This window comes from Emericellopsis cladophorae (genome assembly GCF_022114955.1).
Source record: "Emericellopsis cladophorae strain MUM 19.33 chromosome Unknown NODE_88_length_62921_cov_114_971342, whole genome shotgun sequence".
In the NCBI taxonomy this organism is placed as follows: Eukaryota; Fungi; Ascomycota; class Sordariomycetes; order Hypocreales; family Bionectriaceae; genus Emericellopsis; species Emericellopsis cladophorae.
In genome coordinates, this window is record NW_026251013.1 from 1 (window position 1) to 24,390 (window position 24,390).

General features: G+C 57.0%; 10 protein-coding genes across 10 annotated transcripts; 6 read left to right on the plus strand and 4 right to left on the minus strand.

The window, feature by feature from the left end:
* Positions 1-885: 885 nt before the first annotated feature.
* Positions 886-3,922, plus strand: J7T54_008308 (Dolichyl-phosphate-mannose--protein mannosyltransferase-like protein; the record flags this gene model as incomplete). The annotated part of the gene is made up of 4 exons (XM_051510230.1): positions 886-1,199; positions 1,250-1,539; positions 1,591-3,341; positions 3,392-3,922. 4 exons carry the CDS (start codon positions 886-888, stop codon positions 3,920-3,922), a joined length of 2,886 nt encoding a protein of 961 aa, XP_051358830.1.
* A 549-nt stretch (positions 3,923-4,471) lies between these two features.
* J7T54_008309 (Short-chain dehydrogenase) lies at positions 4,472-6,467 on the minus strand (the record flags this gene model as incomplete). Its single annotated transcript, XM_051510231.1, has 6 exons — positions 4,472-4,725; positions 4,985-5,607; positions 5,662-5,734; positions 5,786-6,018; positions 6,071-6,147; positions 6,441-6,467. The coding sequence occupies 6 exons, from the start codon at positions 6,465-6,467 to the stop codon at positions 4,472-4,474; spliced, it is 1,287 nt and encodes a 428-aa protein (XP_051358831.1).
* A 432-nt stretch (positions 6,468-6,899) lies between these two features.
* On the minus strand, positions 6,900-7,413 carry J7T54_008310 (uncharacterized protein; the record flags this gene model as incomplete). The annotated part of the gene is made up of 2 exons (XM_051510232.1): positions 6,900-7,002; positions 7,175-7,413. 2 exons carry the CDS (start codon positions 7,411-7,413, stop codon positions 6,900-6,902), a joined length of 342 nt encoding a protein of 113 aa, XP_051358832.1.
* Positions 7,414-7,940: 527 nt separating this feature from the next.
* On the plus strand, positions 7,941-9,101 carry J7T54_008311 (uncharacterized protein; the record flags this gene model as incomplete). Its single annotated transcript, XM_051510233.1, has 1 exon — positions 7,941-9,101. The coding sequence occupies one exon, from the start codon at positions 7,941-7,943 to the stop codon at positions 9,099-9,101; it is 1,161 nt and encodes a 386-aa protein (XP_051358833.1).
* Positions 9,102-9,453: 352 nt separating this feature from the next.
* J7T54_008312 (uncharacterized protein) lies at positions 9,454-10,957 on the minus strand (the record flags this gene model as incomplete). Its single annotated transcript, XM_051510235.1, has 3 exons — positions 9,454-10,640; positions 10,687-10,803; positions 10,867-10,957. The coding sequence occupies 3 exons, from the start codon at positions 10,955-10,957 to the stop codon at positions 9,454-9,456; spliced, it is 1,395 nt and encodes a 464-aa protein (XP_051358834.1).
* Positions 10,958-13,190: 2,233 nt separating this feature from the next.
* On the plus strand, positions 13,191-13,740 carry J7T54_008313 (U6 snRNA-associated Sm-like protein-like protein; the record flags this gene model as incomplete). Its single annotated transcript, XM_051510236.1, has 3 exons — positions 13,191-13,398; positions 13,482-13,553; positions 13,610-13,740. The coding sequence occupies 3 exons, from the start codon at positions 13,191-13,193 to the stop codon at positions 13,738-13,740; spliced, it is 411 nt and encodes a 136-aa protein (XP_051358835.1).
* A 475-nt stretch (positions 13,741-14,215) lies between these two features.
* On the minus strand, positions 14,216-16,315 carry J7T54_008314 (PAB-dependent poly(A)-specific ribonuclease subunit PAN3; the record flags this gene model as incomplete). The annotated part of the gene is made up of 2 exons (XM_051510237.1): positions 14,216-15,840; positions 16,246-16,315. 2 exons carry the CDS (start codon positions 16,313-16,315, stop codon positions 14,216-14,218), a joined length of 1,695 nt encoding a protein of 564 aa, XP_051358836.1.
* Positions 16,316-17,040: 725 nt separating this feature from the next.
* J7T54_008315 (UBX domain-containing protein-like protein) lies at positions 17,041-18,662 on the plus strand (the record flags this gene model as incomplete). The annotated part of the gene is made up of 2 exons (XM_051510238.1): positions 17,041-17,172; positions 17,238-18,662. 2 exons carry the CDS (start codon positions 17,041-17,043, stop codon positions 18,660-18,662), a joined length of 1,557 nt encoding a protein of 518 aa, XP_051358837.1.
* A 1,044-nt stretch (positions 18,663-19,706) lies between these two features.
* On the plus strand, positions 19,707-21,173 carry J7T54_008316 (uncharacterized protein; the record flags this gene model as incomplete). Its single annotated transcript, XM_051510239.1, has 1 exon — positions 19,707-21,173. The coding sequence occupies one exon, from the start codon at positions 19,707-19,709 to the stop codon at positions 21,171-21,173; it is 1,467 nt and encodes a 488-aa protein (XP_051358838.1).
* Positions 21,174-22,512: 1,339 nt separating this feature from the next.
* Positions 22,513-24,284, plus strand: J7T54_008317 (uncharacterized protein; the record flags this gene model as incomplete). The annotated part of the gene is made up of 3 exons (XM_051510240.1): positions 22,513-22,699; positions 23,030-23,048; positions 23,111-24,284. The coding sequence occupies 3 exons, from the start codon at positions 22,513-22,515 to the stop codon at positions 24,282-24,284; spliced, it is 1,380 nt and encodes a 459-aa protein (XP_051358839.1).
* Between the last annotated feature and the right edge of the window lie 106 nt (positions 24,285-24,390).

A 24,390-nucleotide genomic window follows, 5' to 3' on the forward strand; every position in this document is an offset into this window, starting at 1 on the left:
CCCCCCCCCCCCCCCCCCCCCCCCCCCCCCCCCCCCCCCCCCCCCCCCCCCCCCCCCCCCCCCCCCCCCCCCCCCGTTTCGAGTGCTAGAAAGCCAGCGACGGTGCTGCTTTCTCAACAATTTATGGACTCGATACCATGAGAACAATATTGCGACGAGGACATGGAGACACTCGAATGATCGCTCGCCTGTTGAATCGTTGGAAATTGCTGCCTCCGAGTTGAAGATTCCGAGGCAAACACGTGACAGGGAAGCAGGCGAGGCGCTGCTGCAGGTCAGTCTCATACAATACAGGAGAGCAGTGGCTGAGGCATCGTCTGCTTCGCCCACAGCCATTGTGCCAAGCTCAATCATGAGCCTGGCCTGCCTTTTGAATAACCATAGTCAAAATGAACGTAAGACATCCAAGCTCAATGGAATTCCACGTGAAGAGCATCCAGTCGCACTGCAACCAAAATAGCACAGACCCTGATTCCCTTGATGACAATGTGATAGTGGAGCCTCGCGCCGCGGGGCTGCAGCGATGATTGGCCCCCTTTCTTCAGCTTTAGGACAGCATCAGCATTCCCACGAGCTCGCGGGCCACTGGCAGGCTAGAAGATGGGCCAGCTCGCGTACACCACCTCACCTCAACCTTTCCAACTCCTCGACTTGACGCAGGAGGAGATCTCGCTGCTCCTCAGTCATTCCCCCCTAGAGTGATCAGATGAGGCTCTTGTAATTGATCATCTTAAATTCTTCTTCGGCACGCTCTTTTACTGCCCGGTTTCCTTGTGTCGATTCATCCCTTTAGCTTCTCCACCAACTCTTCTTCGACACGACACGACACAACACCGCTGATCGACGCAGCTATCCAGCGTATTGGAAACATCGAAGCATCTCAATATGGCCAAAGCCAACTCGGCCCGGGGTCGCAGCCCGCTGCCCCCAGCGGAGAAACAAGTGGCTTCCTCGCCTACCCTCGCCGTTCCGGAAACTGGCAAAGCCCGCTCAAAGTCGAGGTCCAAGTCGCGTTCCAAGACCAAGGCGAAGAGCAAGGCCAAGGAAACATCGTACAGGTCAGATGGCGTTGAGGACCATGATGTGTTCCTCCTGCCCTTGTCCGACTACTGGGTGGTACTCGCCTTGACCCTCGTCGCCCTCGCTGTCCGTGTCTACAAGATCTACCAGCCTTCGAGCGTCGTCTTTGACGAAGTCCAGTCAGTCTGCGCAATCCCTGCGTCCGGAACGAGATGCTGACCAGTGTTAGCTTTGGTGGCTTTGCGACAAAGTACATCAAGGGCAAGTTCTTCATGGATGTCCACCCCCCTCTCGCCAAGATGCTCATCGCCCTGACCGGTTGGCTGGCTGGTTTTGATGGTAGCTTTGACTTCAAGGAGATTGGAAAGGACTACATTGAGCCTAACGTGCCGTACGTGGCTATGCGCATGTTCCCAGCCATCTGCGGTGTCGCTCTCGCGCCTTGCATGTACCTGACCCTCAAGACCCTGGGATGCCGCTCGATGACCGCCCTTCTGGGTACCGGCCTGATCATCTTTGGTCAGTAATAATCACCCCAGATGTTCGGGGGAAATAGCTAACATCATTCAGAGAACGGACTGCTCACGCAAGCGCGCCTGATTCTCCTCGACTCGCCCCTCGTTGCCGCGACCGCCTACACCGCCCTGTCCTTCAACGCCTTTACCAACCAACACGAGCAAGGCCCTTCCAAGGCCTTTGGTATCAGCTGGTGGTTCTGGCTTCTCAACACTGGCCTTGGCCTGGGCATCACCGTCAGCATCAAATGGGTCGGCCTCTTCACGATTGCCTGGGTTGGTGTCTTGACCATGGTGCAGCTCTGGGTTCTGCTCGGCGACAGCAAGAACGTTCCCATTCGCCTTTGGTGCAAGCACTTCATGGCCCGTGTCTTTGCGCTGATTGTCGTCCCCGTGACTTTCTACCTTGCCATGTTCGCCATCCACTTCACCGCTCTGGTCAACCCCGGTGAGGGCGACGGCTTCATGAGCTCCGAGTTCCAGGCCACCCTCAACACCAAGAGGATGAAGGACGTACCTGCTGACGTCGTCATGGGCAGCAAGGTCAGCATCCGCCACGTCAATACTCAGGGTGGCTACTTGCACTCTCACCCTTTGATGTACCCCACAGGTAGCAAGCAGCAGCAGATCACTCTGTACCCCCACAAGGACGAGAACAATCTCTGGCTGCTTGAGAACCAGACGCAGCCTCTCGGAATGGACGGCGAGCCCATCAATGGCACCAACGCTTGGGACCTTTTGCCGGAACCCGAATATATCAAGAACGGCGCTGTTTTGCGTCTGTACCACACCAACACCCACCGTCGCCTCCACTCTCACGACGTGCGTCCCCCCGTCAGTGAGGCCGAGTGGCAAAACGAAGTGTCCGCGTACGGTTACGAAGGGTTCGATGGTGATGCGAACGACTACTTCCGTGTCGAAATTGTCGGAAAGCAGACCAAAGGTGCTGTTGCCAAGGAACGCCTCCGCACCATCGAAACCAAATTTAGGCTCGTCCACGTCATGACCGGCTGCGTCCTGTTCTCTCACAAGGTCAAGCTCCCTTCCTGGGCTTCGGAGCAGCAGGAGGTCACTTGCGCTCGCGGTGGATCCTTGCCCAACAGTCTGTGGTACATTGAGAGCAACCAGAGTCCTCACCTCGGCCCCGACGCGGAAAAGGCAAACTACCGCAAGCCCGGTTTTTTTGGTAAGTTCGCTGAGTTGCACGCCGTCATGTGGAGGACCAACGCTGGTCTGACCGACTCTCACACATGGGACTCCCGCCCTGAATCCTGGCCTATTCTCCGTCGCGGTATCAACTTCTGGGGCCGCAGCCACACTCAGGTCTACCTCATCGGCAACCCCATTGTCTGGTGGTCGTCGACGATTGCCATTGTCACCTGGGTCGTGTTCAAAGCCATTGCTGTTCTCCGCTGGCAGCGCAGCTACGGCGACTACAACAACACCACCTTCAAGCGCTTCGATTACGAGGTTGGCATGTCTGTGCTTGGCTGGGCCCTGCACTACTTCCCATTCTTCCTGATGAAGCGCCAACTCTTTCTGCACCACTACTTCCCGGCACTGTACTTTGGTGTCATTGCTCTATGCCAGGTCTTTGACTATGCCACCGCCAGGATCCCCAGCGCGGGCCGCAAGGATAGCAGCATCATCAACAAGGTCACTGCCATTCTTTTCCTCATCGTGACTGCCGGTGTCTTCATGCTCTTCGCTCCTCTGGCATATGGTAGCCCGTGGACCAAAGCCGAGTGCAACCGCGTCAAGCTGTTCCCCACATGGGACTTTGACTGCAAGACTTTCCACGATTCAGTGAGTGACTGACTTGACTTAGACTGGCGGCTCATGCTAACGTTTTGCAGTACGACAAGTACACCATGCTCACTGTCCAAGCCGGCACTGCCGCCACGCCTTCCCCCGAGGCTGTCAAGGCTGACGCTGCCGCGTCTAAGGTGGAGGAGAAGGCTGCCGAGGCCGTTTCTGCCAAGCCCGAGGATGAAGGCGAAAACGAGCCCCGTGTCGTCGCCAAGGAGGAAACTATCGAATTCCGCGACCAGGATGGCAACTTGCTGAACGAGGAGCAAGTGAAGAGCCTTGAGGGCAAGGTCGAGTTCAAGACCAAGTACGAGACCAAGACTCGCGTGGTGGATGAGGACGGCAACGAAGTGTCCGTGGGCGAGGCCGCGGCCGGCGTCGCCCCTCCCCACCCGGACGTCGAAGGCTCCGACCCTGAGACTGTCAAGAACGAGGCCGCCGCGCCGGAAGAGGAGGTTCCCGTCCCGCCTCAGCCCCATGATGCGGCCGCAAGCAAGGATGGCGAGATGGAGGAGGCGCAAAAGCAGCCAAAGCCCGCTAGCGAGGGCAAGGAGGCCACTGTGCACGAGGAGCTGTAATTGGGTTTAGGATGGCCGTGTATCACCAGTATTAATCTCTATGTCATGATGGGATGAACATGTGGGGAGAGGAAGCTCGGGGGAGGTGTTGATAAAAAGCGAATATGAATGGTGCATTTGAAATTGGTTTATGAGACGTTTAAGGATTGAATACCCGCAAGACGACGCATTTGCGAGCAGTTTTTGTCACTTGTCGGCTTAGGATATCATGAGTAAATCAATCTCTGGGACCATCAATAATCCGGTATGGTGTAGTGGCTAACATTTGACGCTCTCATTGATCGAGGTACCGTCAAGCCCAGGGTTCGATTCCCTGTACCGGAGATAGGTCTTTACTTTTGACATTTCTGCCCCCGATCCTCTTTTCCCCTGGTCGTCTGCAATTAACTTGCGAAGTGATTGTTCTATTTTTGACTTGTGGTGTTGCTTTGATTGTCGACGCCTGATCTTTTGACGTTCACAATAAAGGGGTAAGTCGTTCACGGACAGACGCATGGACGCAGAAATGATTATACCAATCAGAAAACTATCCATCTATTGATTCAATCCTTACAGGTTGTACCGGGATGTATCGTCATAGTCTGTGTACTCCTTGCCGGCGTACTCAGCCTCACTCCCAGGCTGTCTCGCCAGTCCCCGAATGACAGCCGGCAGAAACGCCACCAAGCTAAAGAGGGACAGTGTGACTAAGAACCCGAGAACAGCGCGGAGGTACATCCTGGAGTTCTTGAACGCACTGCCAACCTCGGCCCAGGTGAATGTGTCCTCCATGGACAGAAGCAGGTTCAGCACGAGGAGTAGACCTCACACCTGGTGCTTCTCCCAACCAGTCATGCAACGCATGGTCATTCTCCAAATCGCCGTCGAGCATGGCTATTTCCAGGTCCCATTTTCTAAAGCTAATGTGTCTCTAGTGAGCGTCTTCGGTTCTACATCGTGAGTTGGCAACACTAACGTAGACTTGCATCGTCCCTCCGCGCTCTATCTTTCCGATCCGTCTGGTCCAAGGACCTACACTACTACAACTACCACGCTGTCCACCACCTCACCAATCAAGCAAACCTCCATGTCCTTTACCCTTCAGATACGTGCTCGCCTCTTTCTGCGTAGTCTCCCACAAGTCTCGCGCCTGAGCCTCATCATGGAGCAGCGGGTGGCCCGCATGCACGACCCCAATCGGCTCCATATAGTTTCCCATGAACCCCCTTTCCTCAACACGAATCTCCTTGGCCGTTGCAGCAAACAAGCTGGCATGAGACCCGGTGTCCTGTGGCATAAAGTTGCCCGATACCAGCGGCCACACCCACGGCTTGAAAACCTCATGGATCCGATCCGACGCCACGCCGCCGGGATGCAGCGAGAGAACGGCAATGGGCACGCGCTGGCTGCGCAGATTCCGCTGGAGCTGTTTCGCAAACATGGCATTGGCAAGCTTGGACACGGCGTAGTGCAGCATGTTGACGTCGAAGACCAGGGGCCGTAGCAACTTGTACTTCAACGGTGTGTAGGGCAGCGTTCCGTAGAGGAGCTCTGACTTGGTAAAGTCCAAGGCGTAGTTTGGCGGGAGAACGAGGTGCATGGCGTTGGAAGAAACAACGACAATGCGAACGTCAGCGTCTGGTGACGCGGCGGCCTTTTTGAGCAGGGGGAGGACCCTGTTGGTGAAGACAAAGTGGCCAATGTGGCTTTGACGTGTCAGCTGGTACGTTTGTTCAGATGGCCACGTTGGTTGTACTCACGAGCTTGCCATGGATTTCTCCCAGCCGGCTGAAGAGTGCTCCAGTGCCCTTGGTGGTCCGCCCGCATTGTTGACTACTGAGGTTAGCTGTTTGGACTTCCAACCTTACAGGAGTGGCTGCGAACCTAGGATGTCGACCTTGTCCTCCTTTGATCCGAGAAGTTCTGCCGCCCTTGCGGCGGATTCAATCTCTTCAAAGTCAACGAGTAGCCACGGGAGCTGCTCAGCGGACAGTTCCGGATTCAGCTTGAGCTGCTCCCCTTGCGTCTTCCTCGCTTTTGCCTCGTTGCGCGCCGTAAAATAGACTTTGGCGCCCTTGGCAGCCAGATGTTTCACCGTGTGGAATCCAATGCCCGAGCTACACCATGTTAGTCGATTCCCGTGCAGTATCTAGGTGCAAGGGGACACACGTGGCGCCGGTGACGACTGCCACTTTGCCCAAAAGGTCAGGCATGTCCTTGACGGGGTTCCATTGAGTTGCCATGTTCTGGAGGGTGTTTTTCAGTTATTTTGTCGTCAAGAGAGTGTTTGTTAATGTCATTTCCCAGTCGTGCGTGTGACCAGCAAGTCGAGAGTCTGCCAGTACTTGACAGACACGAGACATGCCCATATTTATACGCCAGGACAGTGTCCGATACTACTTGGAAATTGTTCCTCCGCGCACAAAATGAAAGCTCTATGAAAATATCTTGCTCACAGCATGGACTGCATGCGAAATCTCTTCACACACAGGCAAGGTTGAGCCTTGATAAAGGGGGGTAGATATGGCTGGTGACTTACACCATGTCGCTGGATCGATCCACTCATGTCTCGATTAGGATAATGCGATACTTGGCATTCGTCGACGGGAGTCCGGGACACATGCTCCGCAAGGCCCAGGCCCCCTCACCCACCCCCAAAGCGGCCAGCCCGCCCAGTCGCCCAAACTCCGCAGTGGCTCGAGTCACCGCAATGACATCCGCGGACCGCAGGGCTGATTAATCGCAGTGCCGCCGTCTCATTAATCCCTAGAAAGAGGCCTACAGCGTTCCCGATTTGAACAATGCTTTTCTTGGTCGAATCTGCCCGTGGATCACGGGTCTGTCCACGATGACGGTCTTCCAATTCGTCCACTCCTCCAGGCCTGCTGATGCAAAGAGGCACAGGAAACAGGTACGGGCGCACGCGGCGCGGAATCGGGTCGCAGTCGATCAGCGCGTTGCTGCGTACCAGGCGAGTCAAAACTCCAAGGTTTCGAGACTACTGGATCAGGATCATCAGCCGGATCGCGTCGTTGGCAGTCATGGTCTCGCCAGCTGCCTCAGCGCAGCAAACACCGACCCCTTTCAGAGCTTCAGCAGACCTGTAGCGCAGCATGAGTGGTTTCTTCTGCATTACTGTAGGGCCTTATATCCTTTCCCACTGCGAGGGATGCCAGAGATGTTCTGACAGCAGCATGACCAGTCATTTCCCACCTCGCGCAATATCGGACGTCTTGTTTCGCTGAGCAGTCTCATGATTGCGATGGCCCATACCGGCTCCAGCAGTTCATGGTCCCGTACTGGATGCGAAATGCAGCAAGCGATGCTGGTTTCCTCGCTTGCATCTTGCTCGCAGCCTGCCGCGGCTTGTCTCGCTGGGTTGGCGGGGGTGATTTTGGCGACCGATACGATGCCCTGTCGGCGCAGTACAGTATCAATGCGATCCGCAGCTTGAGGGAGGCACTCGCAAGCGCGCGCCAGACGGTGAGCGACAGCATGATACTCACCTGCATGGCGATCGGCCTCGACGCGGTATGTCTGGTCAACTCGCGACGCAAAAGAGGCCACATTCAGCTGATTATATGTATTATTCCAGCACCTGACAGGCGACAGCGCGTCCGTACTCGTACATGCTGAGGCTCTCAGCAGGATGGTTCGATTGCGCGGTGGCTTCGCTGCGATGAAGGCGGAGGGCACCCTGAAGAACATGTCCATGTGGAGTCTCAGCGGTCCCTCCACGGATCCTCTCACTTTCCATTACTTGCATTGCGTTGTGGGATTCATCAATTTGGACGAGGAAAGGCCAGGTCACGCCTAGTCAAATCAAGGGTCCGATTACATTTTATAACCCCTGTCGGGATCGACAGGGACGAGACACGCTATTTCAATAGACGTCATTACGCGTGTCCAGTCGCGTCAACAAACGCGTCGTCCGTCAACCTGAAGCACCCCGTACCAACCCTAGGATTCGAGCAGACCGTCCTGTCTCATTCACCATCACCAACATCAGACATCAGAGACCACCCAATTCCTTTTCATCATGCCCCCTAAGCGCAAAGCTCTGGACACGGCAGACGCCAATGCCACTGTTGTTCCGCAACCCAACGCAAAGAAGGCCAAGCCTGCAGCCCAAGGTGCAGCAGCTGCTGCGTCGACAGGGCTTGGACCCATCCACAAGCACGAGAAGCGCTGGTCCAAGGTGTCTGCCTCCAAGAACCTGGATCTGGACTACCAAAAGTCCATGCAGGACCCCAACCATGCCTACGAGTTCATGTGCATCTGCGACCCAACCGTAGATGATGACGAGTACGACGAGGAAGAAGAAGGAGAAGGAGAAGGAGAAGAAGGAGAAGGGAAAGCAGGAGACAAGCCCTCCTGTGACGGGGGCGAAAAGTGCCCATGCAACAAGACGGCCACCTCGCTCCCCTCTCACCCGTACACCGTCACCAGAGCAGGCCTCCGCAGGGCGGACATGGCGCGCAACATGGCGCACTTCCGCAACCCCGACATGTTCGCCATGTACACGTTCAACGACCACCACGCCTATGGGGTCATGGAGGTCGTGGAGAACATGCTGCTCGACTTTGACGAGGCGCGCAAGGCCAATGAGTGGCGTGAGATGTGGGCCCTGGTCGAGTCCATGGTCCTGTTTGTCCAATTCGGTGGGGGCAGCGACATGTGCATGGCCGACGACGTCGAGAGGGTCGAGGGGCTCGCCATGTCTATTGCGCGACTGATCCTGACCACCCTCTCCACGCTCGAGAGCCACGACCAGCTCAAGGAGGGCTCCGACATTAAAAACTTGGGCTGGATGCTGGCACTCACGCACGCCATGTCCGGCACCCTGCGCGAGATGAGCGTCATGGGCCCCACGGCGCCCACAAAGGCAAAGGCGTTCAAGTTTAACCCGGATAACTTGGATCTCTACGTGTGCGCCTTTGCGCACCGACACGGCATCACCATACCGGGTGTCAGTGAGGACGACATGGCGGAGGCCGCGGGCATGGCGATGCCAAAGGCCGGGGCCAAGGACCCATGGGGCTGGACCAGGGTCGGCGCATTAGTCGCCGGGGGCGACAGGTTCGACATTACCACGATGAGCAGCGCGGAACGCAAGAAAGCCGCCTTTGATAAGAAGGATCCCATTCCCGCAAAGGTCATGGGGAGCATTAAGAAGGGCGAGCCGGTGTGTCTGGGGTGAGACCAATGTAGTTGGATATCACGCCAGGCTGGCCCGGATTTTGTATGTACAATGTGATTTTGGATTTAGATGCAGGTATGCAGCAAGCAGGAAGAAGGGAGGCGGCAATAGCCGACGGAACGAGGCGTCTACCATGTACAAACCAAGTTATGGATTAATCTAGGTTCTCACGTTTTCCGTAATGTATTCATCATTTAAGACCTTTTTTGTCACTCAATGGCAGCCCAGGTTTCTCGTCTCGCCAACAATGCCAGCGTCATGCTTCATATCAAAACTAATAAACAGTGGTATCAACTTCTATACAACTAGCGACCCGTCATCAGGCCACACTCCATCTATCCCCGTCCTGCCATCACCTCGAGGGAGGCCTCGGTCTCCCAAATCGCTCCCCAAACGACGGTCCCGGGGGCTGCGCTCCCCCACTGTCCTCCTTGCTCAAGCCCAGACCATGTGGTAGACTTGCGCGTATCTTGTTGATGGGCGGTAGCTCGATCCTACTGCTGACCCCGATGCCAGGTGCGCCAACGCTGTTGCTACCCGGTGGTGGAGAATGTAACAGCCAGGACGATTCTCCCTCCTCCACGAACCCCACGTCACTCTTCAGTCGCGCGATTTCGTCCTCTGTGACCTGCCGCCAGCTGCACTTTGCGTGCTTCTTTGTGCAACCCTGACAGGCGGTGAGGTGCTTCAGGCACTGTAGCTTGAGTCGTCGGCAGCGATCGCAGGCCGGGCTGATGGGGTCGCCACGGTGCAGTTTGTCGATTTTCTGGGTGATCAGAGGACGGAGAGTATCGACAGGTACCTCATCGGCCGCAATGGTCGAGGGCGACCGGGTGGCAGCGGGCACGCGCTGCGGCGCTGCGCTGGACAGGGCCGGGGAGGACAGGCCCTGACTCAACCCTGCGCCCGAGGTGGACCGCGAAGCCGTGGTGGGTGTCGGCGGTGAGAGGAATTGTTGCAGCAGATCAGCTCGCAAGTCATACGGCGCGGGGCCTCTCGAGGGTGGTCGGCTCGTCTGGTTGATGGACTGGAACCGCGAGGAGGCTTCGTCGGCCTGCGGTCGCCTCCTCATAATGTCCTGCCTGCGCTGCCCCAGCTTGTGGTGCAGAATCCTCGACCGGGCGGCCACGTCGTCGGCTCGCCTCCACAGCATCGAAGCTCTTTGTTCCAGCAGATCCAGGGTCTCTAGCTCGGCCGCCTCGTCCTCCTCGAGTGGGTCTTCCAGCGGTATCCTGCTGAGGAAGCCAGACATGATGAGTCTCCAATCGTCCTCAGAAATTTCCACTTGCACGCCATTCTTCCAGTTAAACTGGCAGCACCGCGTGCCATCCGGCAAGGTCGCCAAGACGAACTCTTCCGGGTTGGTTCGCGAGAACGAGTACACATTGTGCCAGGTCACGGCGGACGACCCGAACGGCTGCTGTGGTGGGTTTGTCTTGATGGGGCCGTCGAAAAAGCTCTCAAACCCACGCGCCAGACGTGGGCCATGGAGTTTGGCGCCCAAAGACAAGGCGAGACTTTCCTGACGCTCGAGAACACCTTTGACGCGTGAGTAAAGAGACAGCCAAGGCCGGGCTCCACCTACCTTCATAGCTGCCAATGATACGCAGGATCTCGAAGAATGGCTCCGGGTCGTTTGGGAGAAGGAACAGCCTTTCCGTGGTACTTCGAGTGAGATAGTTGATGAAGCCCGTGCCGTGGCCTGCCAGTGTTAGCAAGATGCTTCCATTGCAGCTGGGTTCCTCAGAGGATTGATGTGACCGACCTTGCTGATTTTGAGGTACGATTGGAGGCAGAGGCTTGGTCTGGCCTTGGTCATCCGCATCGCGCTTGCGCTTGTTGGCGTCCTCGGTCATGGTCAAGTACCAGTGCTGTCAATGTCCGTGGGTCGACCTTGGAAGATGGCGAGTCGCAGCGCGGACCTCTCTCAGTTTGATTCTAATAAATCAACACTCGAGAGGGAAAAAACGATGGCAATATCTCTCTTACCGAATCCGTATGTGAGGAAAGGGACAAGAAAAAAAAAATCTAACATAAAAAAGAGAAAAGAGACACGTGAATACTCTCAGCAAAATCGATCGCGCATCGGACCAAGCAGGTGTGATGACACCCAGTTTGCGTGCGGTCGAGATGCTGCTGCGTGTCAAGGTCCGCAGTCCGCACGGGCAGCGCTTTGCGACTTGGGAGTCTGCGACGGGGCCTAGACCCTCTCGGCCGGGGATTGACGTCCGATTCGCGAGTTCCTACCAGAGCTAGTCGAACAAGTTGGGGAGGACATGCATGAATATGGAGGATAGGGGAATGTTGTTCAATGATTCCATCGCAAAGCCCCCGCGTAGCCGAGGGAGACAGAGACACTTGTACCCGGCCTCTGAGGGTGGGACCCTTGTTGGTGGGCGGTGGTGGTATGAAGAGACGCAGGTTGATGGGCAGATGCGCGGAACAGAACGAACGAGGCTAGACGTGGAGAAGAGGGACTACCCCTATCTCGCTCGCCGGACTTGAGTCCTTGACCTGCCTTATTCTGGCTCTGGTGATGGCCCTGATGGGGGGGGGAGGGGGTTGTTGGAGAGCCACCAGGTAGATGGTGGCAGATGACGAAGAGGATCGCGGCCATTGACCACTCAGGAGCCGCGGCGACCGCGACATGTCCACGGATGGGAACTCCGAGGCCAGCTGTGAATTACATGTACGTAGTTTGGGGGAGCGGCCAGCGCGAGCGCGGTCGGTGAGGAGATAATGTGGATTGGATAGGGGACTCATGATGGACATGTCGCCTCATCTATGAGGGAGGGATCATCGCGTGTGAGGGGCACTGCACCCCAACGACTGGAGCCCACTCTCCAGCCACTCCAGCCGCTGGTGGATACCAAGGGCGAATGGCATTTCGGGGCGATTTGACCTATTCGAGCCCCATAGCAAAGAATGTTGTCTTGCACGCGCTATGAAGACTGGACAAGAACTCAAAGTTCGGGGTCCAGTTCCTAGTGGTGAATCAGAACATTGGGAAAGTCCACTAGAACACGCTTTGGGATAGCTGCCACTGCCAAGGACTACCCAAGAGGACCCCGGATCGCTCTGGCAGGCAGGTGCGGCGGCTATCTCACGACTAGCCGCGTCAACCCCTGGCCCCCATTGACTATCTCATTGATACTAGGTACTGTATATTATCCGCTTCTCCAATGGGGTCAACAGCTGAAGAGCAAAAAGGGTATGCTTATGGTGAACTATTCCCTAAATTATTCCCACTTCCAACGGCCCGCGCACAATGGCCTCAATGTGTCGCCACTTGCTTTTCAAACAGTATTTCCGCCTGCCGGCCCTCACCGCCCTCGCAAGGTACTGTAGGCTTCAGTATTCCATGTTCACTAGGTTAGTAGCTAGCTTAGTCGTCACAATGTCTGCAAGTGGCAATGTGCTCGCCTAAGGTGATGCCTGCACTGGACGATGATTGCGTCGATCATGGCTTGTGCTGGTGTCCCCCTCCTCTCTCGATTCCAAAGAGTGGTCCTTGCGTGTTTGCCACTTAATATGTGTATAATCCCCAATCTTGAGGGCGCAGTAAATTTTGATGCGAGGTCGGACCATACACTCTAATAGCCCACCACCATGCTTCCCCGCTGATGATCTTCCTGTTTCGCGTGTTGCTTTATACAAGTTCGAAGATGACTGGGAAAGGTGCAGGGTAACTAGGCAAGCCTAGTCTCTGGTAGCGCCCATGGCCTGTCTTGCTCAGAAATAGGAACAAGAGCGAGACCACAATACCCAATTGACCTTGAAAACACTACACTGAGTTAGACATGGAAGCTAATGTCCAAAGGCCTACTTTTGTACGATGCGAGCGTAACGCGTCCCCGCAGCGCGCGTCGTCCGCAGACACGACATAATTCTATCACCACATGGCACCCAAATTCACACCAGCGCTGCCTGGGTATTCTTCCCCCATCCAGCAGAGCTACAACCTCTCTGCCCCTCCAAGTTCCAACCTCACCTCACCTCACCTCACCGGCCCAACGTCACACCCCTCCGCAAGGCCAACAACAACCAACAAATCCACGGCCCCTCTCCCACACACGAAACCGAAGCAAAATGTCCGACAGGGGGATACATCGTGGCGGCGGCGGCGACCACAGAGGCTCCTCGCGCGGCGGACGCGGCGGTCGCGGCAACGCTCGCGGCGGATCGACACACAACGCCCCTTCCTCCACGACCGAGCGCCCTAAGAAGGAGAACATTCTCGATCTGGGGAAATACATGGACAAGCAGGTTACGGTGAAATTCAACGGCGGACGTGAAGGTGGGTTTCTGCAGGCATTCCCCCACCGTCTAGCGAGCGCGCAGCAGGATTTTCTCGAGCTGTGCTGACAGGAGACGATGTAGTTCGCGGCACACTAAAGGGCTACGACGCATTGATGAACCTCGTCCTCGACGACGGGCAGGAGACTATGCGCGGTAGGCTTTCCTTGCGAACGCCACCTCGGGAACGGCTTGCTGACAACCGCCTGTAGACGACCAGGGCAACGAGACGATGCGATCGCTAGGTTTGGTTGTGGCCAGGGGCACACTGCTGGTGCTCATCAGCCCGGTGGATGGGAGCGAGGAGATTGCCAATCCTTTTGCGCAACCTGAGGAGGACTGAACGAGGCGAATCAAAGACAATGAAAAAAAAAAAGAACCCATTTACCACAGCTGTCCTGCAATGGCTATTATGGAACCTTGCCCGCCGACACATTGATACCCTGCGCAGTCGTAAAAGAGTCATTCAAATTCAGCGCTACATAGGTACTAGCCAACGTCTGTTGACGAAGATTGGCACCATCTCCAGCGGACCAGGATGTTTGTATGTACCTTTGTGTGTGCAGTATGACAACACCGCTATAGCCCGGATCCATCCGCGCTCGCTGAGGCACATGTCAGCCAAGCGACTGATGCTTTCTCCAAAACACCTTGCCTCGTCCTCTCCTTCTCGCTCCTCTCCAGTGCCCGTCTCCGCTCCCGCGAGAAGGTCCGGTAGGAACCCCCGCCTAGAATGAGCCGCCGACATATTGACTAGTCCCAGCGTCGGGGGCAGCGGGCGGATTCGCTGCATCGTTCAGTGCCATGGGGCCCTTTCCCTACAGGCCCTTAGCCTGTTTGCTAGCTTTCTGGAGGTCTCCGAATGCCGAGCCTAGTTGTTTCTTCAATTCTTTGTAGCTGACCACAAAACTCGTCTGCTCGTCGCGGCTGGTCAAACAAACTTTCTCTTCCGAGCCGGCTTCGAGCTTGCCAAGACAGGTGATCATGTGGTACACATCAAGCACCGGATTCCCATCCGCGTCTACCTGGTGGAAGCAGTAGTCGCGGAAGAGCTTGAGCAAGTAGCGCTCACCGTTCTCGGACCAATTCGGATCCCCACTCAGCTCATGCCGCTCGTTGATGGCAGCGAGCTTGAGCATCAGCCGGAACTGCCTGCCGTTCTCTAGCGCCGTGCTCAGATGAGACTTGTCTGCGTCTCTACTCTGTTCCTCCACGTCGAGCTGCGCGAAGGCATGCAGTGCGATGCCACGCATAAACTCCTCGATCCCCTTTTGCGCCGGTGGCTGCTGCGGCGACAAGAGCCAGAGCACAGTGTCCCTGAGCTCCACCGAGTACACCCTGCTCAGCTGCTCAATCGATCCATTGATATTGTTCAGGTTGGACGGATGCGTGTTGGTCGCCAGTGACAGGATGACCCGACCAAAATTAATAAAGTCCTCTTGCTGGAGCTCTGCTACGGGACGTCGGGCCTCATAATGTACGACGTCCAGGATAGAGCATGCCCCGAGGCGTATGCGATTGGCTCGTGCATCTGTCAAGATGATCTTGGTCACATCAATGCAGCGCGCGGCCAGATCCTTTCCGTGAATGACTTTCAATGCCGCCGCAATCTGCGTGATATAGGACCACAGCACGGACTCTTGGATAGGATTCTTCTGCGCAAAGCGCCCTCCGTGGGAGGAGGTTGCCAGGTGTGCCTCGGCCAATGTCTGCGAGAGCGGGTGGAAGTCCTGCACGAAGACCAAAGAACTGTCTCCAAACATCCGGGTCGTAAAGGCATCGTGGGTTTGGACCACGTTGGCGCTGACGATGCGCCTCCACTCCTTGACAGACCGAATAGCGTGCTCGTTGCTCAGTCTGAAGTCCTGCAAGCGCCTCAGGCAGACGACGGTTCCGGTCCGTGTCGCCTTAGCCTTGTAGACCCAGCTGTTGTATCCAAAGATACTTGCGTTTTTCCTGTGGGTTGTGTCAAGGGGAACGAGCGAATGGTAATTGTCCAGCTGTGGCAGCTGTGAGTTGGGCATGACCTGGTTCGCGGCCTCATTCTTTTTGGTCAAGTCGATCCGCACGTCCTCGGGTATGAAGAAATCCGAGGTTGTTCGTTCGTAGGGCTTCAGGTTCGTGGGCTTGGGCCCCCAGGTCGAGTATAGGTGGTGCTGCAGTGGCTGCAGCGGGGTCTGATAAGCGTTCTGGCTCGGAAAGAAGCCAGCGCCGGCCCCGAGGGCGGCCTGGTCATCTGCGTAGGGGTTAAAGGGCGTCGTAGGCAGGCTCTGTCCGACAGTCTGCATGCTGAAAGGATCGTAGGCCACGGCTGCTTCATGCGCCGTCGTGCCGTTCGAGGGGGTCGCGGTGCTGGCCACGTCGAAGCTTGGGGTAAACTCGCGGATGGCTGCAGGGTTGAACGACGGCACTGATGCATCGGATGAGTCTGTCTGCGCAGCTGCTGGTACCCGTTAGCGTGCCATGTCACCTGTCGAGCAGGTGACGTCCTACCTCCAAAGCCCCGCGGCGTGAATGACGGTGCGTTGGCAGCTTGTGTGCTCAAGGTTGCCTTTTTGGGAGCCGTAGTCGCAGGCGTGAATGTGGGTGAGTCAACATTTAAGGCTTTTTTAGATCTGCAATAAGGCCAATCGTCAGTCCCGCTCCCTGCGGAAAGCCCTGGGCGACACTCACAAGTCTGATGGTGATGATTTGTTTTTATTTTGATCATGGCTGAACGCACAGCCCTGGTCCTCATATCGACAGTGCCCGTATATAAGTACGTTTCGACAAAGGGTATCCTTGTTCTCCACTGATAGGTCATGTCAATCGCAACGCTCGCTCGGCTACAGTCTGGTGGTGCGCATACCTCGCCCCTTAGGCCTTGGAGAACCGACCTGACGACGGACGTCGCTGTTCTGGTACCGCGTTGTCGCCATTGTCTATCTTGGCAAGTCGCATCGATTTCCGCCTCCCGTAACGGAGCTGCAGTGTCTGGAAGGACCGAGTCAACGCGGGTGGCTCAATGGTGCGGTCCCGTCGCGTCGCTGCGTCGCTGTCAAGGGAGGGCTGCTGACCTAGCTTGGGCAAAGTCCCATGGCTCGATTGATCGTGGCCGAGGCCTCAGCATGGAGATGCAAAGCTGCAGTTCAGTCGTTACGCGATCCGTACGACGGCCGGTAAACGCTTGTTGTTATTGCGGGTGTTGGGGGGTAAAGCTGGTGCTGTTGGCGTCCAGTCGCTGGTGGGGGGATACGCAAGTCGGACGGCGGGCGATTGCGGCGACGGCTTGGCGGAGGGCGTTTATGTATGTACCTAGGTACCCTGCCTGCCAAAATCTTTGGGAAAGAACATGCATGCTCGCTGGGCATGAATGACGCCGCACTCGCTATTGAAGCCACACGCACAGCCACAGCTCTCAATACCAGCAACGTCACCTCGGACTGGAGTTGGACCCAAGTCTCTTAGCCACCTACCGAAAGCTATTTGTCGGCAAAGGATGTACAGAGACATGGGCTGACTGAAGTGAGAGCACCGAACTGCCTGCGATACCGCTATCATTTGTTGTCAATTCCAACCTTTGATGCTACGGTTGCTATTACTAGTCTAGCACAGCAAGCACCGAACACGCACCACACAACAACCCACAATCGCGAGCGACGCAATGGCAGATTCAAACAACGCCGAGGACTTGTCTGCTCCTCAGCAGGACGCTTTGCAGCAGTACATTGCTGTCACCAACCAGGAACCCAAGGATGCCATCCCCCTACTCCGCCGGTCTCAATGGAACGTCCAGGTATGTCAACTCGAGGACAGCCACACTAGCCCCTGTTCGCGGATTCTGACAGTTGCGCTCTACAGATTGCCGTAGCCAAGTTCTTTGATGGCGAAGGCCCCGACCCTGTTGCCGAAGCGCTAGCCGCTCAAGACATCCCCCGCGAAGCCGCACGTCACGAGAATCTGCAAGAAAGCCTATGGGCTGCTGAAGCAGCACCCTCGCGTGCCCGCCGACCGGGTGCGCAGACCGACGCAGCGCCTCGCATCGTGCCACAGCAACCTGTCACCGGGCGGTCGCCATGGCTGGTAGGCCTGCTGCTTACGCCACTGAGCTGGAGCTGGACGGCCGCCTCGTCGCTATTCCGCACCTTTGTCTACATCCTATCCTTTCTGCCGGCACCGTTGCGTCCGCGCGCACTGACGAGTGGGCCGGCAGGGCTGAAGAGCAACAGCGGTCGGCGCATGCTGATGCCGCGCGACACGGCAGCGCGCTTCAAGAGGGAGTTTGACGAGGAATACAGCGCAAACGAGCTGCCCTTCTACGAGGGTGGCTTCGCGCAGGCCCATGATCAGGCCAAGAAAGATCTCAAGTTCCTGTTGACGGTCATTCTCTCGCCTGAGCATGACGACACCGAGTCCTTTGTCAAGGAGACGCTCCTAGACCCTCAGGTGGTACAGTTTGTCAACGACCCCACCAACAACATCATACTCTGGGGCGGCAATGTCCTGGACTCGGAGGCCTATCAGGTCTCGACCGAGTACAAGTGCACCAAGTTCCCCTTTTCGGCTCTCATCTGCCTGACGCCCAAGGAGGGAAGCACGAGGATGGGGGTTATCAAGCGACTAGTCGGACCGACGCCAGCGGCGACCTACGTGTCTGAGATGCAAGCTGCGATGGAGAAGTATGGCGGCGACTTGGCCAACGTGCGCGCAGAGAGGACTGCTCAGGAAGTGACTAGAAGCCTCCGTACCGAGCAGGACTCTGCCTATGAGCGCTCGCTGGCCATCGACCGCGAGCGCGCCCGTCAGAAGAAGGAGGCGGCCGAGGCCGCAGCCGCAGCCGAGGAGCGTGCGGAACGAGAAGCCGCGCAGGCAGCTATCCTGGAACAGAAGCGAGCACAGTGGCGGACATGGCGTGCCACGAAACTCCACCCGGAGCCACCGTCATCTGACAAGAGCGTAGTGCGCGTAGCACTGATGATGCCCGAGGAGACGGGGGCTGGTCGTATCACGCGACGCTTTGCGCAGGATGCGGCTATGGAGGAACTGTATGCCTTTGTCGAGTGCTACGGGGTGACGACGGATGGCGGCGAGGATTACGAAAAGCCTGACGGGTACGAACACGAATACTCGTTTAGGATTGCGTCGACGCTACCACGAGAAGTCTACGAGCCCAGCCAAACAGCCACCATGGGGGAGAGGATAGGGCGGTCGGGGAATCTGATTGTCGAGCAAATCGTGGCAGACTCGGACTCGGAGTCAGAGGACGGCTCGGAAGAAGATGCTTGAGGAAGACATATAGATTTTGACAGTGTTCTCGCACGAAGACATTCTTCCTCTCAACATGCCTATTTAGCGATTATTGCTCTAAGTCCGGCTTGTGGCTATTCCTTAGGTTTCAAGTGCCGCATGGTGAGTCTGTTGTGTGGCACAGTTCGCTGCCAAGAGCGAGGCTGCGACTGACGTGTGCTTGTGGCCTGACGAGTAATCGGGTTGCATTAGCTCCGAACATCGCTGATTGATAAGTGACTAGGAGTAGGTAAGCATAAACGCAATGTGTAGGAGGCGTCACACGCGTCCATGGTGTCTTCTACGCATCTGTCTCGGCTGACGGTGGGGATTGCGTATATGTACGGTACGTGCGCGGCACTTGGGGGCTGTGCATTCCTCCCTGGACCTTATTACAAGTTTATGGGCGAGGCCTTGATTGAATTATTAATTGATTTGTGCCAATCTGGTCTCGCTTGCGCAGACTTGGACGTCAAAAGAGCTTAATTAGTCCTCATGACGCATTACGAATATTGACAACTGAGCCACACTATATACGTTAGTCTAGGGTAACCAACAAGAAGGGACTGGACCCTGCACGACGAAATTGGCTGACTGGAGTCACTGGACCCCCAAGGCCAGGCAGCCGCAGCCGCCCACCCCCCCCAGGACGACTGACCGTGAGAACGAGGCCTCATTGTTTCCTCTCCTCCTCTCCATCTTCCAATCGTCCCTCCATCCTCTGTGCTTCACGTCCAGACCCGGACATTCAGAGCATCAGCCACCCTGGCGCTGCGGCGCCTGATACCGTGTCCATTTGCATCTTTAGCGTTCAGCGGCGTCGCATCTTGTTGCAACCCTCCTAGTTGCCTACCCACCCGCCCAGTGCACTCACCGAAGCGCACTCGCTCACCACCGGGGAGCTATCACATATTGTGATTGTCGCCGTAGGATAGCGCCTCCACCAGCGGGCCGCCCATATCCCTAGCCGAACAAATCGACAGCGCCTACGCATACGAAAGCGCGCGCGCGCGCGGTAAAGCGAGGACAACAGCAACAGGGACCATGAAGTCCATGAAGAACAGCCTCAACGTGGGCAAAGTCATTGGCAGCTTCAGAAAGCGCGCCGGGGGTCACAGCAGCAGCCACGATGCCGCAGACGAGTCGTCACCAGGTGCGGGGGCAGCCGGCTCACCATTCTCCGCCGGGGCAGCCGCCGCCGCGTCTGGCAGTCCCGAGACCAACGCGAGAGCGGCTGTTCAAGCCTTTTGCGAAATGGGCGGCAGCAAGTCCCAGATGAAAGGCGACGAGATCCTCCACCTCCCACCCATTGTCGACGCCGCCGAGTCATCCCCCGCCGCCGCTGCCGAGTGCGCCCGCGTGATCCGCCGCTTCCTCGGCAAGGAGTACAACGGCAAGCCGGCGTGGCAGTACAATGCCCTCATGCTCGTGCGCATCCTCGTCGACAACCCCGGACCGTCCTTCACGCGCAACCTCGGCGAGCCCGAGTTTGTCGAGACCACACGCAAGCTGCTCAAGCACGTGCGCGACACGCGCCTGCGGCACATGCTCATGGAGATGCTGGACGACTTTGAGCACACCAAGCAGTACGACGAGAACCTGCAGCCGCTCGTTCAGATGTGGAAGGCGCAGAAGGAGGATGCCTTTAAGAAGAACGGCGGGCCGCCGCCGCAGATGATGCAACAGCAGCGGCAGCAGGCGTACCAGCAGCAGCAGTACTACCAGCACCCGCAGCAGTGGCAGCCGCAGCCAGCCCAGTATCGCCAGTCGCAGAACTACGCCGCGCGTGCGCAGCAATCATCGAAGCGCCTCCCCGATCCCATTGAGCTCTCCAGCCGTCTCGAGGAGGCCCGCACATCCGCCAAGCTCCTGGAGCAGGTCGTCATGAACACGTCACCCAGCGACATGCTTCACAACGATCTCATCAAGGAGTTTGCCGACCGCTGCCAGAGCGCCTCGCGTAGTATCCAGGGCTACATGCAGTCGGACAACCCCGCCCCCGACAACGACACGATGGAGAGCCTCATCGACACCAACGAGCAGCTCCAAACGGCGCTCAACCAGCACCAGCGCGCCGTCCTCAACGCGCGGAAACAGATGGGCGTAGCCTCCCCGCCCCAGGTCGCGACGCCCGACGCCCACGGTGATGATAGAATCGTGGCCTGGCAGCGATCGCAGGCTGAGCTACACGAGTCTGGTGAGCACCCCGAGGACCCCCACATTGTCAACGGCAAGGGCAAGGCGACTGCGGGGCCCCTCGGGGATGCCGCTGATGCGCAGGATCCCTTCCGGGATCCAGAGGAGCACCAGCGCCATCACTTCGAGTCGTACCACCCCGGTGGGTTCGGACAGCCTGACGGTCCATCGTCAGCCGTGGCAGGTGCTGGCGGTGCCAGCTCTACGCGAAGGAGAGAGATCGATGGCGAGTCGGAGGATGCTGACCTGTACGGCGCGCCGCCTGCCGCTGCCAAGGAGAAGGACAAGGCGACTGAGCCGATGCGCCTGTCGTAGGACGTTGCGGTGGACATTGGGCTTGCCTGCCAAATTCTAGTCACGGTCATGAAACATACAATACCCGACCATTTCGATTTCGAGAAGAACAGAATTGATTCCCCCGAGTTACCTTGGGTCTACAGAGTGATTGTTGAAGGGATGCCGCCACCTCGTCCTACGTGTAGAGTCTGACGATGATTGATCGCTCTCCTCACAGGAATGCACGACGTGTGCCTCGTCCATGCTGTTCTCCTCCCGTCTCCGAGTTGACCTCGTCGGCGTCGGGAATATAATTAGTGCCTATCGGAGTACGGCCATGCGGGCTGTACATACGCGCTTGTCCCAAAGAGGTAATCTCGACGAACAAATAAGCTGGGGCCAAAACCATGCCACGTCTGCGACTCTGCGCTCTGCAAGTGGTCCGTGAGGAGCGGAGAGGAATTTGGATAGTACTTTGTATCTCTTTGTATTCGTGTAATGTAATGCGTGATGATGATACGCAGCGGAAGTTCTTGTGGTCCCGGCATGTTTTGTTGCGACCAGACGTCTTGGACAGGGTCTACTGGTAGAAAGTATGGGTCGATTGGTGGAGTAGGTTGATACGCACGCTTTATTCTCCTCCACTACATCTCCGTTGTCATCGATTGGCACCTATCTCTACATGTTGCCAGACACTCTGCGCTCATATAGTATTCCAATAAAGTTCGAGAACATGCGATAGTTTCAGCGTCACACGCCAGCCCCCAGGACAGACCCACTAACTCTCCGAGAGACAAGCGGGTCGCGCCTGCGATTGGCCGGACAGGCCCTGCAGATGCCTCTTTCGGACATTCTTGCGAAACAAGCGCCTCCAAGTGAAGGAAGCCTTGATTCCTCCTGCTGCTCAGCCTCTGCGGTGCGTTGACACTGCTGTGATCCCAGCCCCTCGTCCACGGTTTAAACACGACGGTATTCGCTGAATGTGCAAATGGATTAGCTTACACAATAGACCTCCTCGACTGGGGACCCTTCCTGGCCACGGCCCGTCTCTCCACCACAACGCGACATCAGACAGACATGGCTTCTGCCGCCCATTGTTCAAACAACTCTGTGTCCATGTATATGTATATACGGCCCTGCATATAGGCCTCTTTGACCGCGCATTTCGCCTGCATTACCTCTTGCGGCCTAGTCATGCCCGATGGGTCATATTTCACTACATTTCCCACCTCCCTTCCACTGACTTCCCATACGTACTCACCCAACGCACGCATACCCTCCTCACGTTCGTTGCGTTCCTCCCTCCCTCCGCCGATGGACCACCGCGACAGGCAGCTGAAATCAGAACACGCAACGCGCGAGCCACCCTCGGAATATCATGTCGTTGACCACAGGATCGGCCACCCTCTTGTCCCCTCCCCCTCTTTCTGCGCCCCATGCCCTTCAACCGAGGAAGCTACGGCGGAAGGCGTCGGTCCTGGACGGTACACATGTTGTCGGCGCCGCCTCCAAAGCGATGACCAGCAGTCTAGAGCACTTGAGCTCCGAGCTCCTGAGCTTGATATGTGAGCAGGTGGGTACGGTTGCCCGCGGTCTACCTACGTACGGGGTGGGAGGGGGGGGGGAGGGGGGAAAGAACGCTGAAACGCTGACCTGCGCGTGTGTGTAGCTGCGGGGAATAGACCAGTCCTCACTGTGGAACGTGCGACGTGTGTGCCGTCGTTTCGATAACATTGCGACACCAGTCTTGTACCACGTATTCGAGCTGCATGACCGAGTCTTGTCAGCCTGCTGCTGTCCTCGAGTTAAGCATCACGTGGAGCGATATACAAAACACATCATTATACCTGGGTCCCTCTACGCTCCAGGGGTAAGAGGAGTACTGAGATGGGTAGGCACACTCAAGTCCATAACGTGAGTGGCTGGAAGGAAGAGTGGCCTTTTTGTGGGATGAAGAAGGAGAGCTGACAAAACAGGTGGCGGTTCGAGGGCCATGGTCTGCAGGACGACGCTGGTCAGTGGCTCCCCAGGGCTGTCCTCGACACGGAGCGAATGCGACAGGACGGTACAGAGCTACGGATCGAGGGGTTGCCGCTTCGACAGTTTGATTGCGAGGCCTACAGAAGAGCCATACCCAGCGACCTTCTCACATCCCTCACCATCGCCAGTCCAACACCGCCATTGACTGCGCGTCTCGACGCAGTCAAACACCTCCTCGTACATGCACCCCATCTCCGAATTTTCGAGTACCAGGATCGAGGGCAGGGAACCCAGCTGGCGTTCGGGGTAGGGGAGCGCATGCCCCCCCTGAGAGAGCTATCGCTGCGGTCGTACGGGTGGAATCATACGCCGGAGCAGGTCCGAAGACACTGGGACTTTTCGCAGCTGCAGAGCCTGGTCCTCACAGCCGTGCCCTATCACAACTTTCTGCAGTCCCTCGACTTTACGACTCTGGGGAGATTACGCCACCTACACATAGAGGACTGGAGCGCGCACCTGCCGGACAAGAGGCGGGAAGCGACACGACTGCTGTATGGCTTGGTCAAACATCACCTCCAAGACTTGCGATCACTACGGATCACATGTCACGTCGGGCTATTTCCCGTGGATGCATTGATACGGCACGGTCACTCCTTGGAGGATGTACGGTTCAGGGACCACGTTGGTTTCGCAGACGACAAACGCTCCTGTCCGACAATGCGTGCCTCGGACTTGACCCAGATCGCAGAGCGTCTCCCGTGCTTGCGGCGTCTGGAGATGGACATGGACATTCAGGGACCCGATTCACAGCGCTTTCTTGACGCGCTCTGTCTGTGCCCGCGGCTGGAGGAGGTCATTCTTCACGTCCAGACGCTCATCACACCCTGTGGCGAGTCGATACCAACACACGATGTGGACAGGTTCGCCAGCCAACGGATACTCAACCGTCTTCTCAGCCGCCAAAGACCCTGGAAGAGCATCACCATCAACGTGGGCGGCTGGCGACGCGTCATGGTGCGTCGTCTCGACCCGCTTTGGCGGGAGTACAACGACATGGGCATCTTTGCGGAGCGGTGCTTCGTTCTCAGTGCGAGAGATGGGCGGTACGAGGTGCGAGAGGTACGATGCATAGAAGCGGGGAGCAGCAGAGCAACACCTGATATCGAGTAGTGCGAGACACGGCCCATTAGAACGTCTACTGCACGGTAATGAGGAGCTAATACGACGTCAGTTAGGTCAACGAAAGGCAAAAGGTGGATTCTATAGGACTTTGGAA